Genomic DNA, 24,164 nt, shown 5'->3' on the forward strand with positions numbered 1-24,164 from the left:
TTCTCAGGAGATTGCAAACCTTGCCTCCAATTATGACTGGTCAAATTCTTGTAGTTTTTGAGATATGACGTTTTTTTGTAATTTTTTTCAAAAAAAGTTTTAGAAAACCTAAACAAACTTTTTTCTTCAGATTTGAAATTCCCAAACTTGTAATTGGGTGCTGTCAGACTACTCTCACGGTTTTGAACCTTGAATACATTTATGACTGCTCAAATTTTTGTGGTTTTTTCAGATATGACGTTATTGTGATTTTGTCAAAGTTTTTCAGAAAACGAAACTTTGATTTTTTCATTTGAATTTCCTAACCCCGTCGTAGTTGGGTGCTGTCTGGGTACTCATAAGGGTTGCAAATCTTGCCTCGAAACATGACTGCTCAAATCCTTGTAGTTTTCAAGATTTGAGGATTTTTTGTACGATTTTTCCAACATTTTCAATTAACTTAGATTTAGAAAATTCTTAAAATTTAAATATCCCAACCCTGTGATTGGGTGCTGCCAGGGTATTCCCAGGAGTTGTAAATCTTGCCTCCAAATATGACTACTCAAATTTTTGTACTTTTCGAGATTTGACTTTTTCGAGATGACGGAAAATAGGAATTAAAAAAATAAATAAATTATCAAATCACCAGCCATGTAATTGGGCGCTGTCTGAGTACAGTAAAAGCCTGCAGATGTGGTTTCCAATGTATGCGGTTTTTCATGAGTTGTCAAAAATTCAGCACCGGAGGTGCGCTACACGCTAGCTGTATTGTTTCGTGTCTGAAGTTTGTTTACCGACTACAATTAACTTTTGTTCAGCTTTCTTAAATGCAAATCAACTTCTCACATGCCGCAATTTTCACATTCCGCATTTATCACATGCCGCAATTGTATATAATTTATGCATTTCAAAAATGTTTTATAATCTTGAAATTAACATTTTATAAATCAATTGAGATAAATATTTTGATATGCAATGCGATCTTATATTATTTTTGTAATTATGAAAACTTGTTTTAAGCAATAAGTTTTGTTAGCCCTTTGCTTTCCGTCTAAAATGCTAGTTTTGCAAAAACAATTTAACGTCTAAATTCGTTTTTGTTGGTCACGTCTAATTTGCTTATCGTCTAATTTCCTAACCCCCACCGTAAACAGCAAAACCGTAAAAAATTTCCCGTAAACAACTAAACTTTTCTTACAAATCTTCTCTATTACTCTATCTTTAGTCTTTTCTTCACACATTGTTTCTTTTTCATTAAACCTCAAAAACTTCCATATTAATTTTCACTTGGCCTGGCGTTAACGCCGTCGCCTTTGCACTCTAAGATCTGGGGTGTGTGTCTCGACCGGACCTTGATTTTTTTTCAGTCTAATAAGGCAATTAAAAAAATTGGTGAAATTGCATTATGGCACTTTTTTTGTCTGCTCACGTTTTGTCGGCTCAGTTGCCCTTCAAGGATTTTGCTGGGCTGCAAGCAACTTTCATTGTAGTTGCAAGTGTTGTTCATTCTAGTTTCAGGGGGACTGGAAACATTAAAAAAGAAATTTTAAATCAATATTTTTCGGCTCAACTGGTGTCTGCTCATGTTTTGTCGGCTTAGTTGCCGCATCACAAATTTTTCTTGTGCTTGAGCATTTCTTATTGTAGTTGCAAGTGCAAGTGTTGTTCGCTCTAGTTTCGGAATGGGTTCTTGAAACATTAAAAAGTTTTAATCAATTTTTTTCGGCTCAGCTGGTGTCTGCTCATATTTCGCCGGCTTAGTTGCCAGATCATGGATTTTGGGTTGTGCTGTAGGCAAATTTCATTGTAGTTACGAGGTGTTGGTCATTTTGGTTAGGTGTTCATTCTAGTTTCACGGGGGATTGAATTATTTTAAATATATATAAAAAAAAATTCAGATTAACCGGTCTCTGCTCTCAAATTGTCGGCTTAGTTGCCACATCACAGATTAATTTTTCTTAACTAATTCTTTTTAGTTGCCGGTGAAAGTTTTTTCGTAGTTTTTGGTGGGATTTAAAACTTTTAATAAGAACATGATAAGATATTTTTAATAAGAACATGTTTTTTCGGCCCAATTTTTGTATGTCAAAGATTGTCGGCTTTGTTTGTTCTTCGTAAATTTGTTCCGTTGCTAATTAAGAGTAATCAAAGTAGTGAATAACTTTATAAAATTCCTGGTACTTTTTTTTGTTTTTTTTTTCAGTGAAAAGTCTTAAAATGCATTAATAACTACAGATGAGCGTTCAGATATGTTAATGCATTTATGAATGCACCTAGGTAGCTATGCATTTTGAGTTCAGTTCAAAATCATCTGCTTAAAGTTAGGAAAAAATGTGCTCTCCAATTATAAAAGTCGAACTGGCGCGAAAAAATGGATTGATTTTTAGTTTCGAAAGTGGAATTTTTCTTAGATTTCCCGGCGGAATAAAAACTTACCTATTGATCCAGTTTTCTCAAATTGGGTTAATTTTATTAACATAATGTCAGTCAAAATTTTTTTTGAAAATGAAACAGCTTTAGTGCCATATATTTGTTTTTTGGTTTTCGCAGTATTTTTTCTTATGTCCTTGCGTTCAAGACTCTTTTCTTACTGTCTGTTGGCTGTGTTATAACATTCAAATGTCTGGCATGGTTGCCTACCTAGAGTGAACTTCTATCGAGACTTACAAAAAATGTTTTTATATTTGTTCTATCGCAAGTGGTGCGGAGCTCCACTTCGCCTGTTTGCCTGTTTAGTTTGACTTGGATTGTTTTTCTGCCTGTTTGCCTGTTAAGTTCGCCTGTTTGCCTGTTAAGTTTTTCTGAAAAAGTTGGAGAGAACTTTGTTTTCGTTTTAATGAATTTGGCAAATAAAATATCAGTCAACTGAAGCTTTAACTAATGTTTAAGCTTAATTTTTGCCTGCCTTCAACGAGTTGTGATCGGTAAATCGACTTTTTTCGTAAAGAACTTTTCTTATAAATTTGTGACCTTGCTTTATTAAGAAACCTCTGTAACTTTACAGGTTTTCAATTTAGTGTATTGTTAAAGTGCCTCCAATAGAAGCTTGAGGTCTGAGGCTCGATTTTCAGGTGATTTTTTTAAAAAAATCTATGTAATTTGATTTTTCATGATATGCTTGAATTGTCGGACTGACGTTTTTTTGGTTATTTTTGTCGGCTTTCTTTCAAAGCATGAACTTTGCTTGAAGGCTCAGAAAGTTTCCACCGTTTTAAAGTGCCGTTTTTAATGTTTTTAAAGATGCTGGTTTTTGAGTTTCAAGATTTTCTATATACTTTTTGCTTAAATAGCTTAAGCTTTAATCGCTTTCTATTATTGAATTTTTTATTAGCACAAAAATGCTGCGACTTTTTTCTGGCTCAACGTACATAGACCCAAGCATTGTCTGCCAATAACCGCTCGGTAGTTTTTTATCAGTGCTTATTTGACGCTTGGTTTTTCGTCTCTCGATTGTTTTTTCAAAAATTTGTTTTCTCTATATTTAGTTTTTTTTCGACCTTTGAATTAATTTTGTGGCTTAATAGTGTCCCCTGTAATTTGATATCCGCTAGCTTGTAATGCTATGGGTGTGATCTATCGCAAGTGTTGCCGGACTCCACTTCGCTTCTGCGTATAATTTGTGCTTGATATAACAAAATTTGTTAGGATCAGTTGACTGTTTTTCCATTGCAGCTGGCAAGCCTTGCTGCGGGTGTTGTGATGCGGAATTCAAAAGTATATTTTGAATTTGAAGGGTAGCAGATCAAATGATTACAATTTTGCTTCAACTCCCAAATCGACAAGTATAGTCGGTTGATGTCAGGTAGCACTTGCTTAGGATATTCTGACTACAATTCTGGCTGCGCATTGCTAAATCAATTCATTTCAAATTGGTTTCACAATTAATATGAAAAATTGCTCTGCCGCTTTTTTAGTTGCGATGAATCATCTTCTGCTACTAATTGTTGCTAGCGACGAATTATTGCCTCACGATAAAAAAGAAGTGATCGGCACTAGTTGTTCGAGAATTTTTTGTTTTAGTTGCATTGTTCGCGGTTTGACTTTTAATTTTTATTCAAATTCAGTTTTTTTTTGTTGGAAGGAACCAAATTCCACTATCGGATAGCAGAAGTGTCTAGGTAACGAAAAAGGTAAATGATTTCTAATTTCAAAAATGAACCTAAGTTTTCTGAATTCCCAGTGGAATGAAAAAAATTACTTTTTGATCCATTTTTCTCTAAATTTGATAATTTTAAGAAAAAAGTGCCAGTCATGAACAATTCTTGAATTTCAAAGTATTTCAACGTGATACATTTTTTCCTTCGAAAGATCAATCGGAGTTTCGGTTTCATTTTTCTATACTTTTTCAACAACCTGTTCGCTTTGTTTTTCAGTGAAAGGCGATTGAAATAACTGCAAAAATGCAAGCTAATAAAGGCTAATTGATTGCAGATGAATGAAGTTGCTTTTTAAGATGAATGAAATTTGTACTAAAGATTTATAAACTTCAAGCTTTTTTTATTGATTAACCGTTAATAACCGTAGCTATAATTAAATTGAACTGCTTAGTCCTAGACTTTCTGCCAGAAAATTCAGGAAGTGGGATTTCTCTGGGTTCTGTAGGGGCCTCGTAAGAAAACTAGGATGGAAACGACTGGCAGGAAGCTCAAGACTGTCCTTTGGCTATGTCATCAGGGTTGCGAAAGGTGGATTTTTTGCCCAATCTTGACTACTTTGACAAAGCTCGTTGTGGGTTCAAAGTGGTGTCTTGTTAAAGTCCTTTCAACTCTGATTCAAAATCGAAAAAAAAATCATAAATTGACGCAGTATCGAATGTGTATTTCCGATTTTTTTTTAGTATATCCTGGTCGTAATTTTGTGCTACTTGCACAGCAACTGGCTGTCCTTATCTTTGAGTGTTTCATTTGGGTTTAATCGCTAAATTCCCACTGTGTGTTGTGTCAGTTGCAGTGTGAAGATTTTTCAGATTCATGTCACTCGACTTGAAGTTTCTCTCTATTTCCTTGTGAGTTTTGTTTTCCTTCCACTACACTTCGTGCGATAAGTTCCTATTATAGATGCTCCCATAAGGCCTATTATAGGAGCTCCTATTTGAGTTTTATTTCTTTTAAGCTAAGTGCGAATTTATTTTTGAATTAAACGTGCAACAAATAAGCATTTCTCAATCAAGTTTCAACATTGAATAAACATTCCTTATTTCATTGTCTTTGGTTGCATTGCATTCAGTAATTAATTACACTATGGAAATTGCAGACGCGAGCGAATTGGAGATCTTGTTGTTGGATCGAGTGGAACAGTCGGTGATTGTAATTGTCTTCGCTTTCGGCTCCGAAATGTTGCAGTCTCTGATGATTCGCACTGTCCTCGAGACGTCTTCTCGGAATCGCTTCGAAATGACGTAATACACTATAGGACTCATTACGTAATTGGTGTATGCGAGGGCGTGTGGGATGAAGTCCTGCAGTAGGTAGTAAGACCAGCATCCGTGCACAATGAACAAGTTGTTTTTGTCCAGAATGAACTCAATGATCAGCTGCATTTTCACCAAGCAGAATCCACAAGTCACCAGTGATGTCACAATCAACGCGATCACCATTTTCGCATCTTCCTCCAAATTGCTCAGTCGGCGTCTGTTCTACACAATTAAACAAGTTCAGTGGCACACTTTATAACATATTTTTTTGAAGTGTCAACGAACTTAGTGAAGACACTTATAAAGGTCGATTTGATTTTTTTTGTTTTTGTTAGGAAAGACATTTCTGTTCACATGCGAATTCGATCTTTGGCTGTTTTGGTTTTTGCTTTATTTTTGAGTTCAATTCAAATTCGTGCGCTAGAAGGAAGGACAAATGTGTTTTCCAATTACAAATGTGCAAACGGCGCAAAATTACGTGATTTATTCTTTTCTCCGAAATTCGAAAATTGATAAATGTTGAGATATCAATTTCCTTTTTTTTCTCCGTTTTTCATCATTCTAGACTGAATTATTTAGTTGATTGAAGCTTGTTTTGGTTTGCATTGTGAAGTGTCGGTGGAATTATTATTTGGGCGAAAATTGGTCAGGTTGTGGTGGACCTGAAGCTAGAAGTCAAGTGAGAGCTCGCCTTGAACAGAATGCTTGCCATGATGGCATTGAATAGAATGCACGATCTGACGATCCCAAAGAGAGAGTCTTGCTGAAATGCTAAGTGACTCCATAAAATATAGGGCCAGCATACGAGCTATTTGGGTATTTACAGAGAACTGCTTAAGATCTTTTAACCTTTTCTCAACATTGTTCTGTCTATCTTATTATCATATCATCCTTTTTCTATTGTTGTCAATTTTTTTTCAACTAATTTTGATGCGATTTCATAATACATGCAAGTTTTCTCTAGCTTCAAATTTAACGCAAGTCATCTCGTGGAAAGTGAAATGTTCCCCTATGTTAGCGTTTTGTGGGAAAGCGTAGATATTCGAACATAGAAAGCTAGCCTGCGATGCGAAGGATTGCTTGTTTTCCCGAATTGGGGCCATTTCGATCCCTTGAGCGCTTGTGCTGCTGCTGCCTCCGGCCGCTCCATTGGCTGTTGTCCCTGTCACCAGAGAGCCCCCGGAACTGCCACTCTTGCCCCCACCTAAACCCCTCTGGTTGGGTCCACTGCCTCGGTTCTCCCGCCGACAGCGAGACTTGGCAGCTCGGATGTCCTTCTGCAGCTCATTTCGCTCGGATTTGGATCGTGTGGCGTAGAGCACGACTCGAACGTTTAGACAGAACAGAATTGTGGCAGCTGAAACCAAGTTAGATGCTTGCTTAAAAAGGACTTATGAAAAAGTTTCGAAATGACCATTTCTATCTCAGCCATCAGTTGACGTCGTTCATTTGACCATTTTTGCAGCTGTTAGTTGCCTTTTAGTTGGACCTGACAAAAACCCTGCTTTTGTGTTGCAAAATATTGAAGTTGAAAGATGTGAAACATGCACATGTAGCGTTGGTTCAACTTCATCAAATGAATCAAACACTATCTCTTTTTTAACCATGTGATTCAAATGGTTTAAAAAGATAAGGTTTTAATCACGTGGATGTATTATAAAAATCAGTTGAAACGGGGGGGGGGGGGGGGTAAATGAATTGAAATGGCGGAGTGGGAGGAGGAGGTGAAAGTAGAACGTGTAAAATATGCTGCTGTTGCTGTTTGTGCGCCCTGCTTTGCTTTACTTTGTTTCAAATTATCCTCCAGCATGAGAAAAGGAGGAGGAGGAGGAGAGACGAAGAAAAGGAGGCTGCGGTATAATTAGAGCTAGATGCTTTTGTCCTTTTCTTCTTTCCTTTTCTTCTTTCATTTCTACCTCTGCCGACCAAGAAGCTTCCTAAAATATTATTTCCTTTATTGACTTGAAATGTTAATCCCATCTACTCTATGGCCATTCCATTCCGATGCTCGTCTCACTTCAGTTGAGAAGAAGAAAAGCCAGTTTCTTTCTAGCTGAGCGTGCACGCCAATTGCACTGCCCACAAGTACATGAGAGGCATGCAGTTAATTGTTTATTTTGGCGCGATGCGTTTTTGGCCGCTTCGGCGCTTCCAAATTATAAAATATAATATTTTGTGGCATGCGAAATTTTTCTAGGGGGAGGGGCGGTTTTTCGAGAAATGTTGAAAATTTTGTCGACCTTTTTTAAGGTCTAAAAATTTCATTTTCCGAGTTCTCCAAAAGTACTATACAAACCCTACTTTGTCAAAAAAATTTTAAAAAAAGCTGGCCAAAAGAGGCGTTTTTAGTCACTTTTGGAAAAATTTGACCAAAAAGTTTGCGTTTTTTGGCGCGCGCTCCCCTTTCAAAGTTAGTGATGTTGGCGCCAAAGGCCTTTAGAAAAATTTTGAGAGGTTGGTTAGCAAAAAATGGGTGTCGTGAAATTATACCAAAGGGGGACCCTTTGGAAAAGTTTGGCAACCAGAATTGAGAGAAACCCCCTTCCTCCCCCCCCCCTCCCCGGCACGCTACTGATAATATATAACATTATAATATTTAGTGGCTTCTACATATCGATAGAACCTTCAATGGGACAGTTAGTAGATAGCCTCCCTGCCCATTCAACCCACTCTTGTTGACCATGCAATGCGCTCTCTTGTCCCCTCTCCCCGTCCCCCGCTCTCCCACCCCTTCGCTTTGAGATATGGCAGGTTTGCAGGATTGAACAGAGCTTTTGCGTTTTCTCGTACCCACAGAGTTTCATGTACAAAGCAAGGGCAGCTGCAGCAGCATGTTACGTGACTATATGCTGTGTTGTGTGGTGCAATGTAACAGTATACATTACATACCCACAATGAGCACCAGTGGCTGCAGTAGTTTGGTGAACAGTTTGAGGTGCCATGCCAGTTGGTAGTATGCCAGCAGCACTGGGGGCACAAACAGACACAGGGCCACAGTCAACACACAGCCTATCCGCATCAGCCCCTGGGCCGCTTTCGTGATAGGGCGGAACGGGTTGGAGAAAATTTTGATCCGCTCCTCAAATTAATACAACAAATACAACACTAGTCTACATTTCATTTATAACGCTGCCGCCCTCTTTTTTTAGATGGATACTAGATTCAATCATAAATGATAAAAGCGTCCTCGGCAAAATCAACTATTTTTCAAAAAAAAAATCCTTCGTGCGATTCTATCAATTTTTCGTCGTTGTTTTTTTGCGATTTTTTGGGAATGGACACAGCGAGATATACATTTTGCGCTGGGGTACTTAAGTTTTCTCTTGGTAATCTGTAGCTCTGAAGCTATTTCTTCACTTTTCTTTTATTTTTTTTCAACTGACATGTAATTCACATGCTTTTAGTCGAAATTGTAGCTCATTAATTTGGCGTCAAAATGGGAGGGCCCTGAAACGCATTAAATCCCACCTTTTCCCAGATATACTATTATATCATAACTTATTATTACTAGCTTCTACTAGCCATCTGGCTGCAAATGTCAAAATAAAAAGCAGTGATCTGTGGTCTGTTTTCCCGATTTCGAAGAATTTTAGAGCCAGGGGATTTGTTTTTTTTTCTTAGTGCCCCGGAATGTGCAATAAAAACTAGCGGCAGTGGTGGAAGGTGCCTTTTGAATTGCGTGTCTGAGATAAAAAGTCGAGCGATTTTGGTGTGATTAAGAAAAAACACTTGAAAAGCATTGCTAAAGATTTGAATAATTCGACACTTAATTATTTTTTCTCCATTTTTTTCAATATCCAAGGTATGAATTTGTTTCTTGGTTGTATTCTGAAAAAAGAGCTAGCTCATTTTTTTTTGTTTGCAATTCGAAATGAGTAAAAGTGGGAAATTGGTTGTCAGTAATAATAGCATGAGAGGGAGTTGGAAATAGGATGTGCTCATTTGTTGAATTGTACGCAACTTAAATGACGAGGGCGTGGAGGCAGTAGTGAGTGAGGGATTGGATGAGGATGAGGTTGAGGTTGAGTTTGAATGGAGTGGGTTTGTGTGGATGTGGATGTGGTGGTGACTTGACTGACTGACCTCTGCGATGAATATGAGGAGGAAGACTGTGAATATTTGGCACATGTCTTTGGGGCTGTGGTAAAAGACCTCCTGCACGTAGAACTTGTTGAAGGGCAGATAGTTGGAGATGCGCAGGAAGAGAGTGCACGGCACCACCACCACTGTGAACATGAGGTCGATGGAGGCAATCACCAGCACGTAGAATGCATACGAGGTCCGAGTCACCTGCTGTCCATAGATCCACACCACTAAACCACACATACCATACCATACCACACAATACATACCATACCATAGATACCACACAATACATACCATACCATACATACCACACAATACATACCATACCATACATGATCTTAGTCCTTTTCTCTCATTTCACTCCTGTATGCTTTCTTCTTCTGGAATACCCTCCAAATGAGTGAATTAGGTCTGCCCATTTAGTTGTTCATTCCTTGACATTCTCGCTTTTTTGTTCATGCCTAATGTTGTGGCACTGCTGATGCAATGGTGCTGCTGCTGCTGGTAGCTGTATAGTTAGATTTGTTAAAAGTGCAACGATGGTGGCTGGCGCCTGTAGCGCATCACAAATGCATATTGAAACAAGTGCAGTCTCTTAAAGGAAGTCTTTGTCGGTTGTGATAGAATTGAAATGTGAAAATGTCACTGAAGTGGAAAAGCAACTGCCAAATTAATACCTCTCTAATCCTCTTGCTTATTCCGTCGGTTCTTTGGTCTCGTCGGCCGGCCGACCAGCAGCGAATAAATTGAGTGCTTTGAAGTCTAATTTAAATGTTTTCACCATTTTCATTTATTTTCCTGCTCTACTTTAAAATGGGTTTAGAGTTCTATTTTTGCAGCTTGTTCTGCAGAGTAACAAGTATCCTTTTTTATTTGATAGCTATTTGGCTTTGTTGAGGTTTTTTAGAATTATTTTATAGAATGCGGCGTTTGCAGATTTAGTGCATTGTTTGGAGGCAAATATGTTTCCGAAAACGACATTTTTCTGAGAATGCTGAAGCTTGAGACTTAAACAACAGAATTTTGATGTATTTGGGTTTCATTGATGCATACATGTCTTGTTAGTGAGCCCAAATTTTCCGGTAGGTATTTGAGCTCTTCCAATCGCTTGGTGTTGATGAACGAACTGATATTGTATTTCCTCGCTTTTTAGTTCCTGTGGTTTCTTTTTTTTTTAGGAAAAAGCCTTAAATTTGTTCACGCTCAAATTTGATCTTTCGCGGACTTAGATCGCTTTTTAAATTTAATTTGTTTGCAGCCTTTCGCGCTACTCGCTCGCTGGCTTTGTGCTTTACAAATTGAGCTTAAAACAAATACTCGAAACCGTTTTTTTTTCTCAGCAGAAACTTTTTAGTTTTTCAACATCGATAGAAGTGTCCCGACTCTGATTTATCTTTCAACTCCAACTGGAGTTTATTCGCGGTACCTCAGGCGTGAACAGAAAGAAACATCCGAAAACATAGTTCCTCTCCACTTCCTCTCATTTCCAACAAAAAAAAACAAATCAAATTGCATTATGATCCGGTTATCATTAAGTGAGTTGTTGTAATCAAATCATGTTTTTTGCCAAGTCAAATCTAATAAATTTGAAAAAATAAAAAAGTTTGGCGCTGGTAAGTTAAATTTGAGTTGCATTGATCGTTGTATTGGCATTCACTCCAAGTCGTATTGCAATTTTTCAAGCTTCTGACCTTCGTGTATTGCTACTAACTTATAGCGATATTGATTTATCGTGAAGGCAGATTATTCTAACTGAATTGGTGCATTACTGTCTAAATGGTTCCAGTGCTTATTTGGAGTAATGATTTGAGTGCTTCTGAATTTAGTGAGAAAATACGTGGGTTTTTTTCAGATTTTCCAATTGTGTTTTTTTGAAGCTTGCTTTTTCAAGCCGGCTTTTTGATTTGCTTAACTGTACTCGAATTAACGGTACTTTAATTTGCTTGATAGTGGTACTGTAATTACGCCCGGTACTCAAATAGCTGGTTGAAAATAGCTTTTAAATTTTTCAATGTAGCCAATCCCTACCATGCTCAAGCGATAAATAGATTTTAAAAGTTGAGTGTTTTTGATAGTATGAGGAAGCCAATTATGGGTGAAGAGTTCAAATCTAATGTTAGGCTGCTCCAAGTGTGTGTGTGTGTGTGTGTGTGTGTGGAAAAGTGTGTTTTGCGTGTAATGTTTGTTGCCTGCTAAGTATTGTGGAGAAGGTGGAGTGCTTTTGTTGAGTCATGATAAGAATTGCTGTGTCTGGTGCAAATGAAGTGACTGTGAAGTAAGCGATGCTCGCTAGGTGCATATCAACTGAAGTGAAGTGAACTGAAGTGAAGTGAGTCTCACCAAAAGTGTTTCCGGGCAGACTGACGATGAAGAAGACGATGATGGCTATGGTGGCCAGTGTGTGGTAGCTTTTGGCACACTCCACCAGCCAGTGCTCTTTGCTCTCAAGGCCAGTCTCGTTCTGCTGCTGCCCTGCAGCCTCAGCCACAGTCACAGCTCCATTCAAAAAGCTGACTGTGGCCGATACCAAAGTGGAGGTTTGCAGAGCCATCTGTCCAAAAGTAGTTTTTATTTTACGAAATCAATCGAGTTTTTCAGTACAAAACAAAATGTCGACCAGAGAAAAGTAGTAAAACTCACTACCGACTGATTCACTTAATAAAGAATGGAAACTAAGTTAACTTCTTGGGAAGTGTTTAATAAACTCTGTTTGTTGTGGGTAAGCAGACTCTGTGTAAAGAGTGAGATCTCAGAACGCAATAAAAGCAACGGAAATTGTGCCAATTTGCTGTTTCGTTTTTCGATCAATGTTTTTAAACAAGTTTTTACCAAACCAAATTTGTTGTCTGCGCTCGACGCCCGAATTTGTGTCAGTGTGTTAATTGTTGTTTCCTGTTTGTGAAGTAAGCCAAGAGTTTCTCAGGAAAGGTGAATTAAAAGGAAACATTGCTATAAAGAAGGCAGAAGTGAAACAGGAGAGAGCAGGTTTGAGCAATTGGGTAAAGTAGTTGGTGCTGGGTTGTTCGTTTGGATCGCTCACTCATTTGCAATTGCATTTAGCTATGAAAATGGTGTCTCTAATGGTTTATGTACATTCCTCAAATGCTAGCAAAACACAAGCCAAGGTTCGAGGAATAAGAAAACAGCAATGAAACGAGCTGGACGTCGGGGGAGGGCAGGAGTATGTTGTGTTGACGTGAGGGAGGGGGGGGGGGTAGTTGTGTCGTCTGAGGCAGTAAGGAATAAATTGGATTGAATTAAGTTGAAGTAACTAAAGTCACCTGAAATGGGACTGGAACTGAAAGGAACGCGCACATTAAACCAATATTGCCCCAATTGGCACTGAAACCAGACGGGACTTGCTTCCCTTGCGACCTTTGCCGCCTAGTACTACTACCCTTTAGATTGCAGTTAGTCTATTTCTTGATCAAACTTCACTGCAACCCGAGGGGGGCACTGTTGATTGGACCTGTCTACTATTCAATTCACGTGCACAAATGTCTGACCTGTGCTGTTGTTAGTGCGCAACTACCAAACAGGTGTCGGGATGACGGAGGGAATGAAGGAAGGGGTCCGAATCGTGCCAGTATTCCTAATTTACCAGATGTTGCTAACTGGAACACAGTATTAGACCAAGGAACAGGAGGCAAATAAAACGAAATTATAACTGCTGGTTAATGAGGTTTTAATACTAACGCCAAACACAAATGCATTCACATTTGCCGGCCGACCGGCAGCTACAAGAATGACGACTGCCGCAAGTTAGGTTTCAACCGCGACTGAACAACGGGTTGTTCAGTTCAAAGTTGGGGTAGAAATGTGAGCTGAGCTTACAAATGTAACTAGATCTGTAGAAATAACACCAAATTGTTGTTCGTTCTAAGCTCAAGTAGCGTCAACTTGCACGGCTCGTTTGCTCTGGGCTTTATGTTTGGGTTTGCTTTGAAGAGTAGCAGAAATAGGCCCAAATGATTCTATCTGTGACAGTGACAGCAGCTTAAACCCCAAATTGCTCTGACGCGGCTTAGACTGACCAGATTTTGTTCAAGTTTACAAACTACTGGCTCAGTTAGTCTCAGCATGGAAAAGAGCAAATTGCTGTAAGTTCTCATTCAAAATAACCTCAAACTTTGCAAAGTTGAGTTATACTCGTATTTAGTCATCTCCGCAAAATTCTCAAGGGGGGATCAACTGGGGAGTATCTGACAAATTGTGTATCGATGATAGGTTAATTTCTCTTTCGCTTAAGTGGTATAATTTATAAGTGGCACTTGAGAGAATGCTAGAACACTTGAAGTTAGTATCAAATTGTCGACACTGGCGTGTAACTTGCAAACTCTTCTTCAGTCAAACCCTCAAAGAAACAAGTAAAACGAAGCTTTGTTGGACTAAATTCTGACTTCAAGGAAAGATTTGTTTCAAGTAAACTGTCTGCTACTGTTATTTGTTTTCTAATGAGTGCTATAATTAGGTTCATTTGAAGTTTACTTATTAGAATAAGAAGGCAACGAGTTCACAGATTAAGCTGCCTTACAATTTTTTTATTTCCAAAAAGGGCAGTCAGGCGAAATGATTTCAACCAAGTCGTCAGCTCCGCACGAGAAACACGCCCCCAATAATAATGTTTGGGTAAATTGGTAGTTTTGAGGTTGCTTCAAAACAAAAACGCAAAAATACCATTCGAATTTGTTGTAAGGCGTGGCTGTTCTAAGTTGTTCTTCGAAAAAAACTGCTTAAAGTGTCAAAATCTGCCAAAATTGTCAGCATGTGGCGGGTAGTTATTATCAAAGGGACTGTAAAAGCTTTCCTGGTTTTATTGGTTCTGGTTATTTTTTCAATAAAATTGGATGGATTCGCTGAGAGTATGTTGGAATGGATATGGAATTTTTTTTATGTCGCCTTAGTTACGGCTGATTTGTTTTTGATTGGAACAGTCGCTGAGATGAAACATATTTAATGACTTCCCATTTGATAGCATCTTGTTTGTACACAAAAAATGGGTTAGCATCTTGCTATCTAACTGAGTTAACGCTTGATTAGATTAGTGGTTCCGCTCGGCGATTGATCCAGTTGTATAAGTAATAAAAACTAACGGTCCGAAAAATACAGACTTCGGGCTAAGTATACAGCAAGAGTAAATTGCATTTGCAGAATAAAGTTTGGAATCAACCAGCCAGGACCAAGCAAATAAGTTGTGGATAGTTTGTGCACTGTGTTTGTAGCAAATCTTCCATGCTCATCAAATATATTTCTTATATCTCAAAAACAGTAATCAACCGAGGAGCAAATCTTTTCGAGTGCAGAGTGCGTGCAGTCCTGGACAAAGGGGTCAAAAGATAAAAGAAATATTTAAATATGATGAATAAAACATCAGCTGCGTTCCATATAACTTGTTTGGGGAGAGGCTGGACCAGCTTGCAAGTGTTTAGGTATCAGATTAGTCTCTTAATGAAATTTTCCATCCCCAATTCAGCCTGTTTTAAAAAGATGATAGGTGCAATGTGGAGTAGTATGTGGCTTCGTCATTTTTGGACCTCGAAACTAGCTAATGTGCTACAATAAGTATGATGTTTTATTTACACTTGCGAGAGCAATTGTCTTGTAATCGGGAAAAAGTCTAGTTGCTTATTATTGAACCTAAGTAACTTCGAGACCTTTTCCCTTTTGGCCTAGAGGATTCGCGGATGCCTTTGTACCCTAAGAACAGAGGTTGTAGTCCCGGCCGGGCCTTGTTTTTTTTCAGTATGCATGAAATTCTTTTTTTCCATTAAAATTGAACTGTCGAACGTTCGTTTATCTGCTTATGTTTGTTGGCTTATTTGCCACATCGGAGAGTTTTCTTGTGCTGTCAGCAATTTTTATCGTAGATGCAAGTGTTTTTGGTTCTCCTGTAATTCTTAAATTAATACCCCTTCGTTGTATATTTTCCGTTTTCTATTTTTTTTGCTTAAAAACTTAATTCGGCCTAAATGGTGTTGGCTATTTTTTTTATCGTCTTAGTTTGTTCATTTTGGGTTGCTTCAAAGGCAAAAAGTAACATCGATTTTTTGAAAGATTACAGTTAATTGTTAAAAACTTTTTCAACACTAACTTTTTTATATGGCTTTTTTTTGTTTTGTTTTCGGCGTCCACTCACTTGTCGGCTTTGGTGCCGCTTGGTAAATACTGAAAGATATTTGATGTTGGTGGTTGTCCTTTTCTTTTTCATTTTTTTTTTCATTTTTCCTTTCGATTTTGGTATTAGCGTCACTATTTCTATTCGCTTGTTGCAATGCTGCGCTTGCATTGATTGTAAGTGATTCGAAGCTCTGCTACGAGTCTGTTCGATACGGTATGTTGATATGGATGCTGCTGTTTTCCGAATCTTAAACCCATATTCATCTGCCAAAAAATTTAGTAAATTTCACGTATTATCAAAAATGTTTTGGACGGCTTTGATGAATTTTTTTAAAAGCTAAAATTTTCTGTGTGACTCAGAACTGTATGTTTCTGCTTAGTTCTATCAATACTCAGAGTAGTTTTTGAAAGAAGTTTTTTTATTTTGCTATTAATGGCGATTTTCATGAACCACCCTCGCGCACAAAGCTAGAAAAGTTTTCCATTCCTTTCCGGTCGGTAATACGTTTAAATCAGTAAAATTAATATTACAAAATTAATGTTTTTAACGCCCAGTAGTCTACTCAGTTTCGGTGAACAATGAGTTAAAAATTTAATTGTTTTCACCATGAACCAGGATCTTAATTGTAAAATGCATGAACTGAAAACGAAGGGGTCAGGGATCTTTTCCGAATGGGAATCGTTGAAAAAGTTAACAAAAAATTTAATTTGGTCTTTCATTAAAAATTAAGATATAAAATGGATAGCCGGTTGCTCCGCAAATACCACCGAGTGTTCCGACCACATTCTCAGAATGTTTTTTTTTCAAGTTAGTGCCTTTTCTTTTACTTCGTGTGATGATAGAACTATACAAACGTGTAGAAATTTAGTGAACTTGACATAAACGATTACAATTGTCTGTAAAAAGTGAATAAACAATAAATCAAATCTTTTCAAAAAGTTTTTTAATTTTTTTTTCTATTTTTTTTGCACTGAAAGTTTAATTATTTTTGCACTGAAAGTTTAATTATTTTTGCCTATAAGTTTGTTCAAATAAGTTTTTTTTTGCCAGAAAAGCGCTATATTAGGCATCCAAAAAATTTTATATTCTTATTTTTATTTTAAGTTATTATATTTTAGCCTAAATTGTTAATTTTCATACAACGAACGTTACTCGATCGCTTTACACGCTCGAAAATAAACGAAAAATCAAAATTTTCAAACCGGTTTTTCTCGTCACTGGGAGTTTGAATGTCGTTCGAATCACGACTGAAATTGATTTAATATGACATATCACTCAACCCATGATTATTTATGGTACCTTGATTTTGCGTGGAAAACAAAAAAAAACTAAAACACCTGTATACAAACTTCCTCCCCATTTTCAATAGCCCCGAAAATTAAGTTAGCATTTTTTTTCTAAGTGCTTACTGACAATCTAGCTCGATACGCTTGATTCATACGGCTAGCAAATCGCTTGTCTCATCGCTTATCGTTTCAAAGTTTGATATGTGCTAAAATTATATTTACCATAAAAATAGCTTGCGATTGATTATTAAATTAAGAAATAAGTTTAATCTTCTTCTTGGTGAGGTAGTAAAGGTATCAGCTAACGTAGAAAAATTACCTAACCTCTGTTCAAATGTTCCTCGGTCTACATTTTATGTTCTCAGGTAATTCGTATTTCTCAGGTAATTTTGTTTTGTTTTCAGCCAAGGGAGGAGAAAGTCTAGCGATCACAGAGAGAAACATGCTGGCATTAGTGAACAGTCCATTCATAGTGTGCATGACGTACGCATTCTCCACTCCGGACAAATTGTGCTTTATTCTGGATCTGATGAACGGAGGCGACCTCAGCTACCACCTGGGGTCCCACGGAGTGTTCACGGAAGAGGAGGGACGCTTCTACGCTTGCGAAATCATCCTGGGCCTGGAGCACATGAGCTCCCGAAATATCTGCTACCGAGACCTGAAACCAGCCAACATTCTGCTAGACGAAGCAGGCCACGTGAAGATATCAGATTTGGGTCTGGCCTACGACTTCTCGAAGAAGAAGCCCTCCTCGTATGTGGGAACCCTGGGATACATGGCTCCAGAGGTGATTCTGAAGATTCCCTACGACTCCTCAGTCGACTGGTTCTCACTCGGTTGTGTCATTTTCAAACTGGTTAAAGGCTACAGTCCCTTCAGAGGAAAGGGGCAGACGAAGAGGGAAGAGATCGAGAATGCCATCACCAACCACGACGTTGATCTGCCCAGTCCGATGAGCGACGAGTTGAAGGAGCTCCTAACAGGTAAACACGCCAACACACAAATTTCCCTCAGCTCAAGCATTATTAACGCTCGGCTAGATCGTGTTGTTCTCTTATTATCTTGTTATCAAAAAAAATTCTTGAAATTCAAAGAGCTTAAAATATGATGGGTTTTTTTTATGTGTCAGTGAGCGAAGTGAAGACGTTTTTCATTTTTTTGATGATTTTTTCTATTTTTTTTTTTAGAAAAATCATTAAAGTTTGTTCACGCTCAAATTTAAGTTTTGCGCTTTCACTTCTGGTTTTTTCTTAAGTTCAGCTCTTTCCCTTTGTTAAAGAAAGGCAATTTCCTCTTTCAGAAAAAGTTAACGGTCACGAAAATTGTAAACAATTTTTAGTTTCAAAAGTAGGTTTTAATTTCAAGATTTCAGAGTGGAATTAGAAAATAACTTATGATCCAGTTTTTTTAGTTGGAATAATTTTTGATTAACTAAAAAAGCCAAAAGTTGTCTTTTTTGGGGTAAAATTTTGTGACTGAATTTAGCAAAACAAATTGCACCATATTAATTCTGCTGAAATCCTAAGCAAGTTTTGTCTTCATTTTTGTAAACCTCAAATCAAGTCAACCCAATACGAGAAAAAAAGCCTTTTAAGTTTCTAGTTCCGGGTAATTTAAATGAGCACTGTATAAATGGTTAAGGATTGACCTTCTTACTTTTCAGTGATTACGTAATCCGGATTCATTCATAAAGCAATTCAAAAGTTGAAAGTTTAACGATCTATTACCTGTTAAGTGATGAACAAAGTGAGTTAGCTTCTTATGATTTCTTTTTTTTTTCAAAAAAGTCTTATTATTTGATCACGCGGTTGATTTTTTAGACTTGATTCAAATTCATTAAAAAACAAATCACGCTGCTCAATAATGAAAGTGCTATAACGGTGAATGACTGTTGTGAAAGTGGGTTTTAATTATCAAAGTTCCCAGCGGATTATAAAAATGACTTTTGAGTCCAGGTTTCTTTAGTTTTGTTTCATGACAAAAGTGACAATCATGAAATTCGAATGTTGAAACAAAGAAAAGGCATTTTTTTCTCCAATGATGATAGATAATAACCAACACGCACGCCTAAATTACAGTAACTACACAGCGTGGTAGAGCGGAGTGATATATTACGAATTTACTTTTTTAAATCCAACTCGCATAAATTAGTGTTAATTTTTGTTAAGTGTTGCTGCATAGCATTGGCAGTTCAATAGAATGTTCGATGCGTATTTTAACGATGCGGAGATATAGGAGGATGCTAGAGTCGTAATCTCCAGGTTGGCAGCTCGAATCTGGGAGACGACGTGTTTGTTTCCATATTTTCAAGCTCAGTTTCGCCTTTTTTGATTTATTTTTGGGAGTTGTTGCCGCCGTTTTTTGCCTGTTTTCGAAATTCAGCTTCGCCTTTTTGTTAATATCGTTCAAAGCTGCTGCCCGATGGGCAACAAAATGGGCCATGCTGGCACTTCTACAAGACCTCGAGAAAGGGTCAAAAGAAGAAAGGGAGAAAGAGCTCAACCATGTTCTAGTGGAAAAAAACTTACAACAAATAGGAATCGGTTAGAATAAAGTGCACACAATCGCCGCGGACCTGAAGAACCAAACACACAAAACACAGGGTATGTTTCTGGTCTTGAACTCTTTCAGGAAACCAGAAAAGGCAACAGAACATAATTGATCGAATTCTCAGATTCCCAACCTGAATGAAACTCGGATATGAAAAGAAGACGTCATTACACAAGCAAAGCTTGTGTGATATTACGAACCCACTTTTTTTCCAACCTTCCAACCTAACCAGCGATTAAGTACAGCAAATGCTAAGGATATTAACACACACTATTGTATTACAAATAGCACTTTAGCTTCAAGGTGTTATGGTTCTGTAGCGTAGAAGTAGGTAAGGAGACCAGCAGCAAAGTAAGAGGGTTCGAACCTCAGCAGGGTCGATTGTTTTTTTTTCGTATACTAGATAAAATGCGTCCGCTCTATAAATTGAGGCATTTTAGTTGGTAAATTTGTTTTCAAATTGACTGGTACTGCTAATGCCTCATAATTGGCTTGCGTCTCTTAGCAATTATGTAGACTCATAATTGGCGTGCGTTACTTAAGAAATTTTGTAGATTCAAAGTTTTACTCATTCAGTTTTTTCCAGTAGCGTTGTCGGTCATATTTTTGCTTGTGTATGCGAAGTGCAACTTCGCCTCCGTGTTAAAATTTAGAACCTGTGAGAAACAGCAAATCAATCGGAGGACTCAAATATATATAAAATGAATCGAAGAAAAGTTCAACATCACTTTTCCGTATCAATATTGTCGAAGAAGTTTAAAAACAAGTAAAACCAGAACTAATCACGAAAAGAAATTCAGAAAACCAACGAGAGTTTTCTAGGCAACTTACCTTGAATGCAATTTTGTGCGAAAGTTCGCGCTCGGCAACTAGCATGGCACGACATTTGCGAAGATTCCACCCTGAGGAGCATATATAAGCCAGCCTGAGGGAAAGAGAAGTAACACCTTCTGGGCTCAAATTAAAGTTTTCACGGTTTGACTTTTGATTTCTTTTGAAATTCAATACAATTCTTTTTTTCAAAGGAAGGCAAACTGCACTATCGAACAGCGAAAGTGTTAAGGTCACAAAAAACGTGATCGACTCGACTTCTAGTTTCGGAAATATAATTTAATGACCAGGTTTCCCAAAGAAATAAAAATTTCATTTTTTGATCTAATTTTACACTTGCACTTTTGATCCAATTTTACACACGCAAATTTTGGTGCCACTTTTGAGGCACCCTTACAACTTTTTGATAGCATGTGCTTCGACATTCGAATAGTTGTAAAGTAACACAGCTGATGCATTTTTAATTCATCAAATGAACCGGAAAAAGCTATTTAATTGAAACAACATCACAATAATAAAAACTCGATCTCGATTTCAGTAATTTTCTGAGTCAATAAATCTCAGTTTTATGAAATGCATAATTTATACATAATGTGGCTTTATGCTTTGCGATTTGTTACATGCAAAGTTAGTGTGGATGACTTCAGTTTGTTATATTCCAAGTTATTACTTGCACAATTGAGTCTATTTGTATATGGTGCCAATTTTACTGAATCGTATTGACAATTTACTAGCATATGTAGCTGTTTTATTCGTGACTAGTGTTTGTCGGTTGTTAGGCTTGCGTGGCTCTTGATTGCAGAAAGTGGCAGATTCGAATCCTACACGTAGCCGAGTTTTGGGTAATTCGAGCCTTATTTCTACTTTTTCCGATTTCACTTGATAGAGCTTGTTTTTGGTCGTGTCCTCGCAAGTGTTTGCGAAGCGCAGCTTCGCCTCTGTGTTTCAAATTCTGTTAGTCTTATCAAAAAAAGTTGTCAATCATAAATATTTCTAGAAACTTGTAATTCTATTTTTGTTCCGACTTTCGTAACGAAAGTAACGGAATATTCGTGTCGGGGTGTTTTTTCCTTCAGAAAAATTTCGACTTCTTAATTAGCCATTTTGACGGAATTTTGTATCATTCAACGGGCATTGTCGTCTTGAGCGTAAATTTAATTTAAAATTTTTTCACCTGTGATCATTTTTCGTAAAGTCATCGGGTTTAAAGATTGCCAATTTGGGACATTTAACGCGCGATATATTTGCCAGATGTTCACGAAACCATTTTATTTATGCTGGAATTGATACAGCACCATGTGGCGAGGAATTATCAGCAAAGCTCTTGTGAAGCGAAAAGTATAAGTTCAGTTGAAGCAGATAAATAGTCGGTATCTAGTTTCCTTACTGTAAAGTTTTTTACAAGCTTTTTGTTCCGTCTTTCCTAACGAAAGTAACAGAATATTTGTGCTCGGGGTGGGTTTTTTTTCTTCAGACAATTTTCGACTTTTGAACTAGCCATTTTTGACAAAAAAATTTGCAGCATTCAAAAGGTATCGTTGTCCTGAGCAATTTGTAAAGATATTTCACCTGTGATTTTTTTTCGTAAAGTTATGGGGTTTAAAGATTGCCATTTTGGACAATTTGGGACAATTAACGCGCGATATATTTCGCGCTATTAACGCGTAAGTGGAGATATAATCCGTTTTAGAAATCGGTCCAAATTAGTTAAAAGACGCTTGTTTGCCATAATTGATTTATAACTAGAAGCGAAATCTATCTTTTTGTACTTTATATGGCATTTGGTGAGAAAAATTTTAAAAAAATCGTTTTATTTAATCAAAAATTTTTTCATAGTGGTACTGCTCCATAGACCTTAAAAGGTAGTTTGAACATTCAGGGCTTCTCCCTGATACTAAAAAAAATAAGTCAGAATACCTGTTTACTAGCCTTCATTGACTCTTTTCCAACTGTCTGTTGGCTAGGTTTTTTCTTGACTTAGATGACTGTTCGCACTTTAATTATAGGTTTGCTGAAGCGAAATCCTTCAGATCGACTGGGTTGTCGGAGAGAGAAGGGGGTGGATGAGATCAAGGAGCTGCCGTTCTTCGCCTCGATAGACTGGTCACATGTCTACCACCACAGACTTACGCCCCCCTTAATCCCACCGAGGGGAGAGGTGAATGCGGCCGATGCATTCGACATAGGCTCGTTCGACGACGAAGAGACGAAGCACATTCGGCTGGACGAGAATGACCAGAAACAGTACGAGGGATTCGCAATCACATTATCAGACAGGTGGCAGGCAGAAATCACAGAGACCGTGTTCGAGGTCATCAATCAGGACGCGGACAAGGCCGAGGCGAAGCGGGCTAGGGCCACTCGGGCTCGCAACTCGACCATCACGACTATGGAGTCAGATATCGCAGAGAAGAGTGATTGTATCATGCATGGTCTAATGCACAAGCAGGGCGGAGCGTTTGCGTCCCAGTGGCAGAAGCGATACTTTTACCTCTTTCCCAACAGACTGGAATGGCGCGGGGACGACGCGAGTAGTGACTCAAGTAAGAGTTTGAACCTGTTGCCATTTGACTCGACCACTCGTATCGAGGAGACGACCATCAAGAACTGCAAGTGCATACAGATCAAGTACACCAAAATGGGACAGGAGAAAAACTACCTGTTCAAGTGCGACTCCGAGCCAGAACATGTACAGTGGATGCAGGAAATAAAAGCCGCTTTCACCGAAGCCACTCACAGAATCAAAACTGCCCACAAAATTCTATCTCGTGGCTTAAACAACAACGAAACTATTGACGCCTCGGTCAGTGCAGTTGCCAAAAACCTCAAACACTCCGTGTCCATAGACTGACTTCTGCTGCTGCCGCTGCTCAATACACTTTTGTTGTCGTTTAATTAGACACTCCTCCTGCTCCTCCTCCGCCACTCTTTAGCTCAACTTATTTTCTCTCTCTCTTTCTCTCTATCTCTTGATGTTTTTATTACATTCAATTGTCACCAATCAAATTCGAACTAATCGTCTCAAACACGAGATTTCAAAATGTTTCACCATTGATCTGCATACAAATCCTAATTTGGACTTTGTTAAAGGACATAAGGATGATTACATTTTGAAAGCTCGGCTGATTCTCTAAATGAATAAAATAAATGATGGCCGATGAAACGTGTAAAATAGGTTAGCGCAATATTTACTACTACTACCCCCAGGTGCAATATAGATTTAATTTATTGATTTTAGTTGATGAGAACTCGTTGTTTGTATTTCGGTCCAGCTGTTCTCCTCTCCAAGTATTGTTGTCGTGGTTGTTTGTTGCTTCACGATGAGCGGACGGGAGAGTGCGCGCAATTTAATTTTCTGCAAATTTAATTTCGTCCAATTAAACACTTAAATTAAGCCAACTGTGGCATGTGACATAAAAAAAATAACTATGACTTGTTAACTCAATTTAATAAATCTGATTATGTATTTCACATCAATGTTTATTTAAATAAAATTTCTAATGTTTTTCTATGAAACTACTGAGATGTTCGATCCCTCCTCAAGTTAAGACCATTTATTCACGAGGGAAAGGACCAACATACGAGCTGTACAACTCATCACGGCGAACCGCTGTTGTGCCCCTGCTTAAAAACTACATGCCATTTTTTGGTTATTTTTCTGGGTTGGGTAACGATGCCTCACCCGCAAGCATCGAGCACGGATCATGGTGGGTCTCGAACATCCGACCTTTCGATTGAGAGGCGGAGACGTAATCACTTCACCACCGCTCCCCCTCCTATGGCACCTGCTAAAGTCTCCCCTGTAAATAAAAACAGCAACTTATTAGCATTAGAACTTACTAGTGAAAAGTCCAATTTCGCTGCATTCTGATCGGGCAAAAATTCAATTCGCTAATTT

The 24,164-nt window shown here is 38.0% G+C and overlaps 2 protein-coding genes across 5 annotated transcripts in view; one reads left to right on the plus strand and one right to left on the minus strand.

The window, feature by feature from the left end:
- LOC134844648 (G protein-coupled receptor kinase 3-like) overlaps positions 1–23,755 on the plus strand; it is a 63,357-nt gene extending 39,602 nt beyond the window's left edge. For 2 of the 4 annotated variants that reach the window (XM_063861443.1, XM_063861444.1), the window contains 2 exons: positions 17,287–17,868; positions 22,273–23,755. In XM_063861443.1, coding sequence (XP_063717513.1) covers positions 17,287–17,868; positions 22,273–23,117 — 1,427 coding nt within the window. In that variant the 3' untranslated portion in view covers positions 23,118–23,755. The remainder of the gene's footprint in view (positions 1–17,286; positions 17,869–22,272) is intronic. The other 2 variants (XM_063861440.1, XM_063861442.1) reach the window with 1 other exon arrangement.
- On the minus strand, positions 5,116–14,378 carry LOC134844649 (uncharacterized). The gene is made up of 5 exons (XM_063861445.1): positions 11,819–14,378; positions 9,476–9,705; positions 8,282–8,471; positions 6,454–6,749; positions 5,116–5,614 (listed from the first exon to the last, which is right to left on the minus strand). Exons 1-5 carry the CDS (start codon positions 12,027–12,029, stop codon positions 5,213–5,215), a joined length of 1,329 nt encoding a protein of 442 aa, XP_063717515.1. The 5' UTR covers positions 12,030–14,378; the 3' UTR covers positions 5,116–5,212.
- Positions 23,756–24,164: the final 409 nt, after the last annotated feature.

This window comes from Symsagittifera roscoffensis, chromosome 4 (genome assembly GCF_963678635.1).
Source record: "Symsagittifera roscoffensis chromosome 4, txSymRosc1.1, whole genome shotgun sequence".
Taxonomy (NCBI): domain Eukaryota; kingdom Metazoa; phylum Xenacoelomorpha; order Acoela; family Convolutidae; genus Symsagittifera; species Symsagittifera roscoffensis.

Bases quoted from the DNA above. Each gene is read 5' to 3' on its own strand.
- LOC134844649 (XM_063861445.1), bottom strand. From the start codon at position 12,029: ATGGCTCTGCAAACCTCCACTTTGGTATCGGCCACAGTCAGCTTTTTG. The intron at 9,706-11,818 runs GTGAGACTCACT...TGTGTGGTTTAG, and splicing joins TCTGCCCGGAAACACTTTTG to TGGTGTGGATCTATGGACAG. The intron at 5,615-6,453 runs GCTAGCTTTCTA...TTAATTGTGTAG, and splicing joins AGCAATCCTTCGCATCGCAG to AACAGACGCCGACTGAGCAA.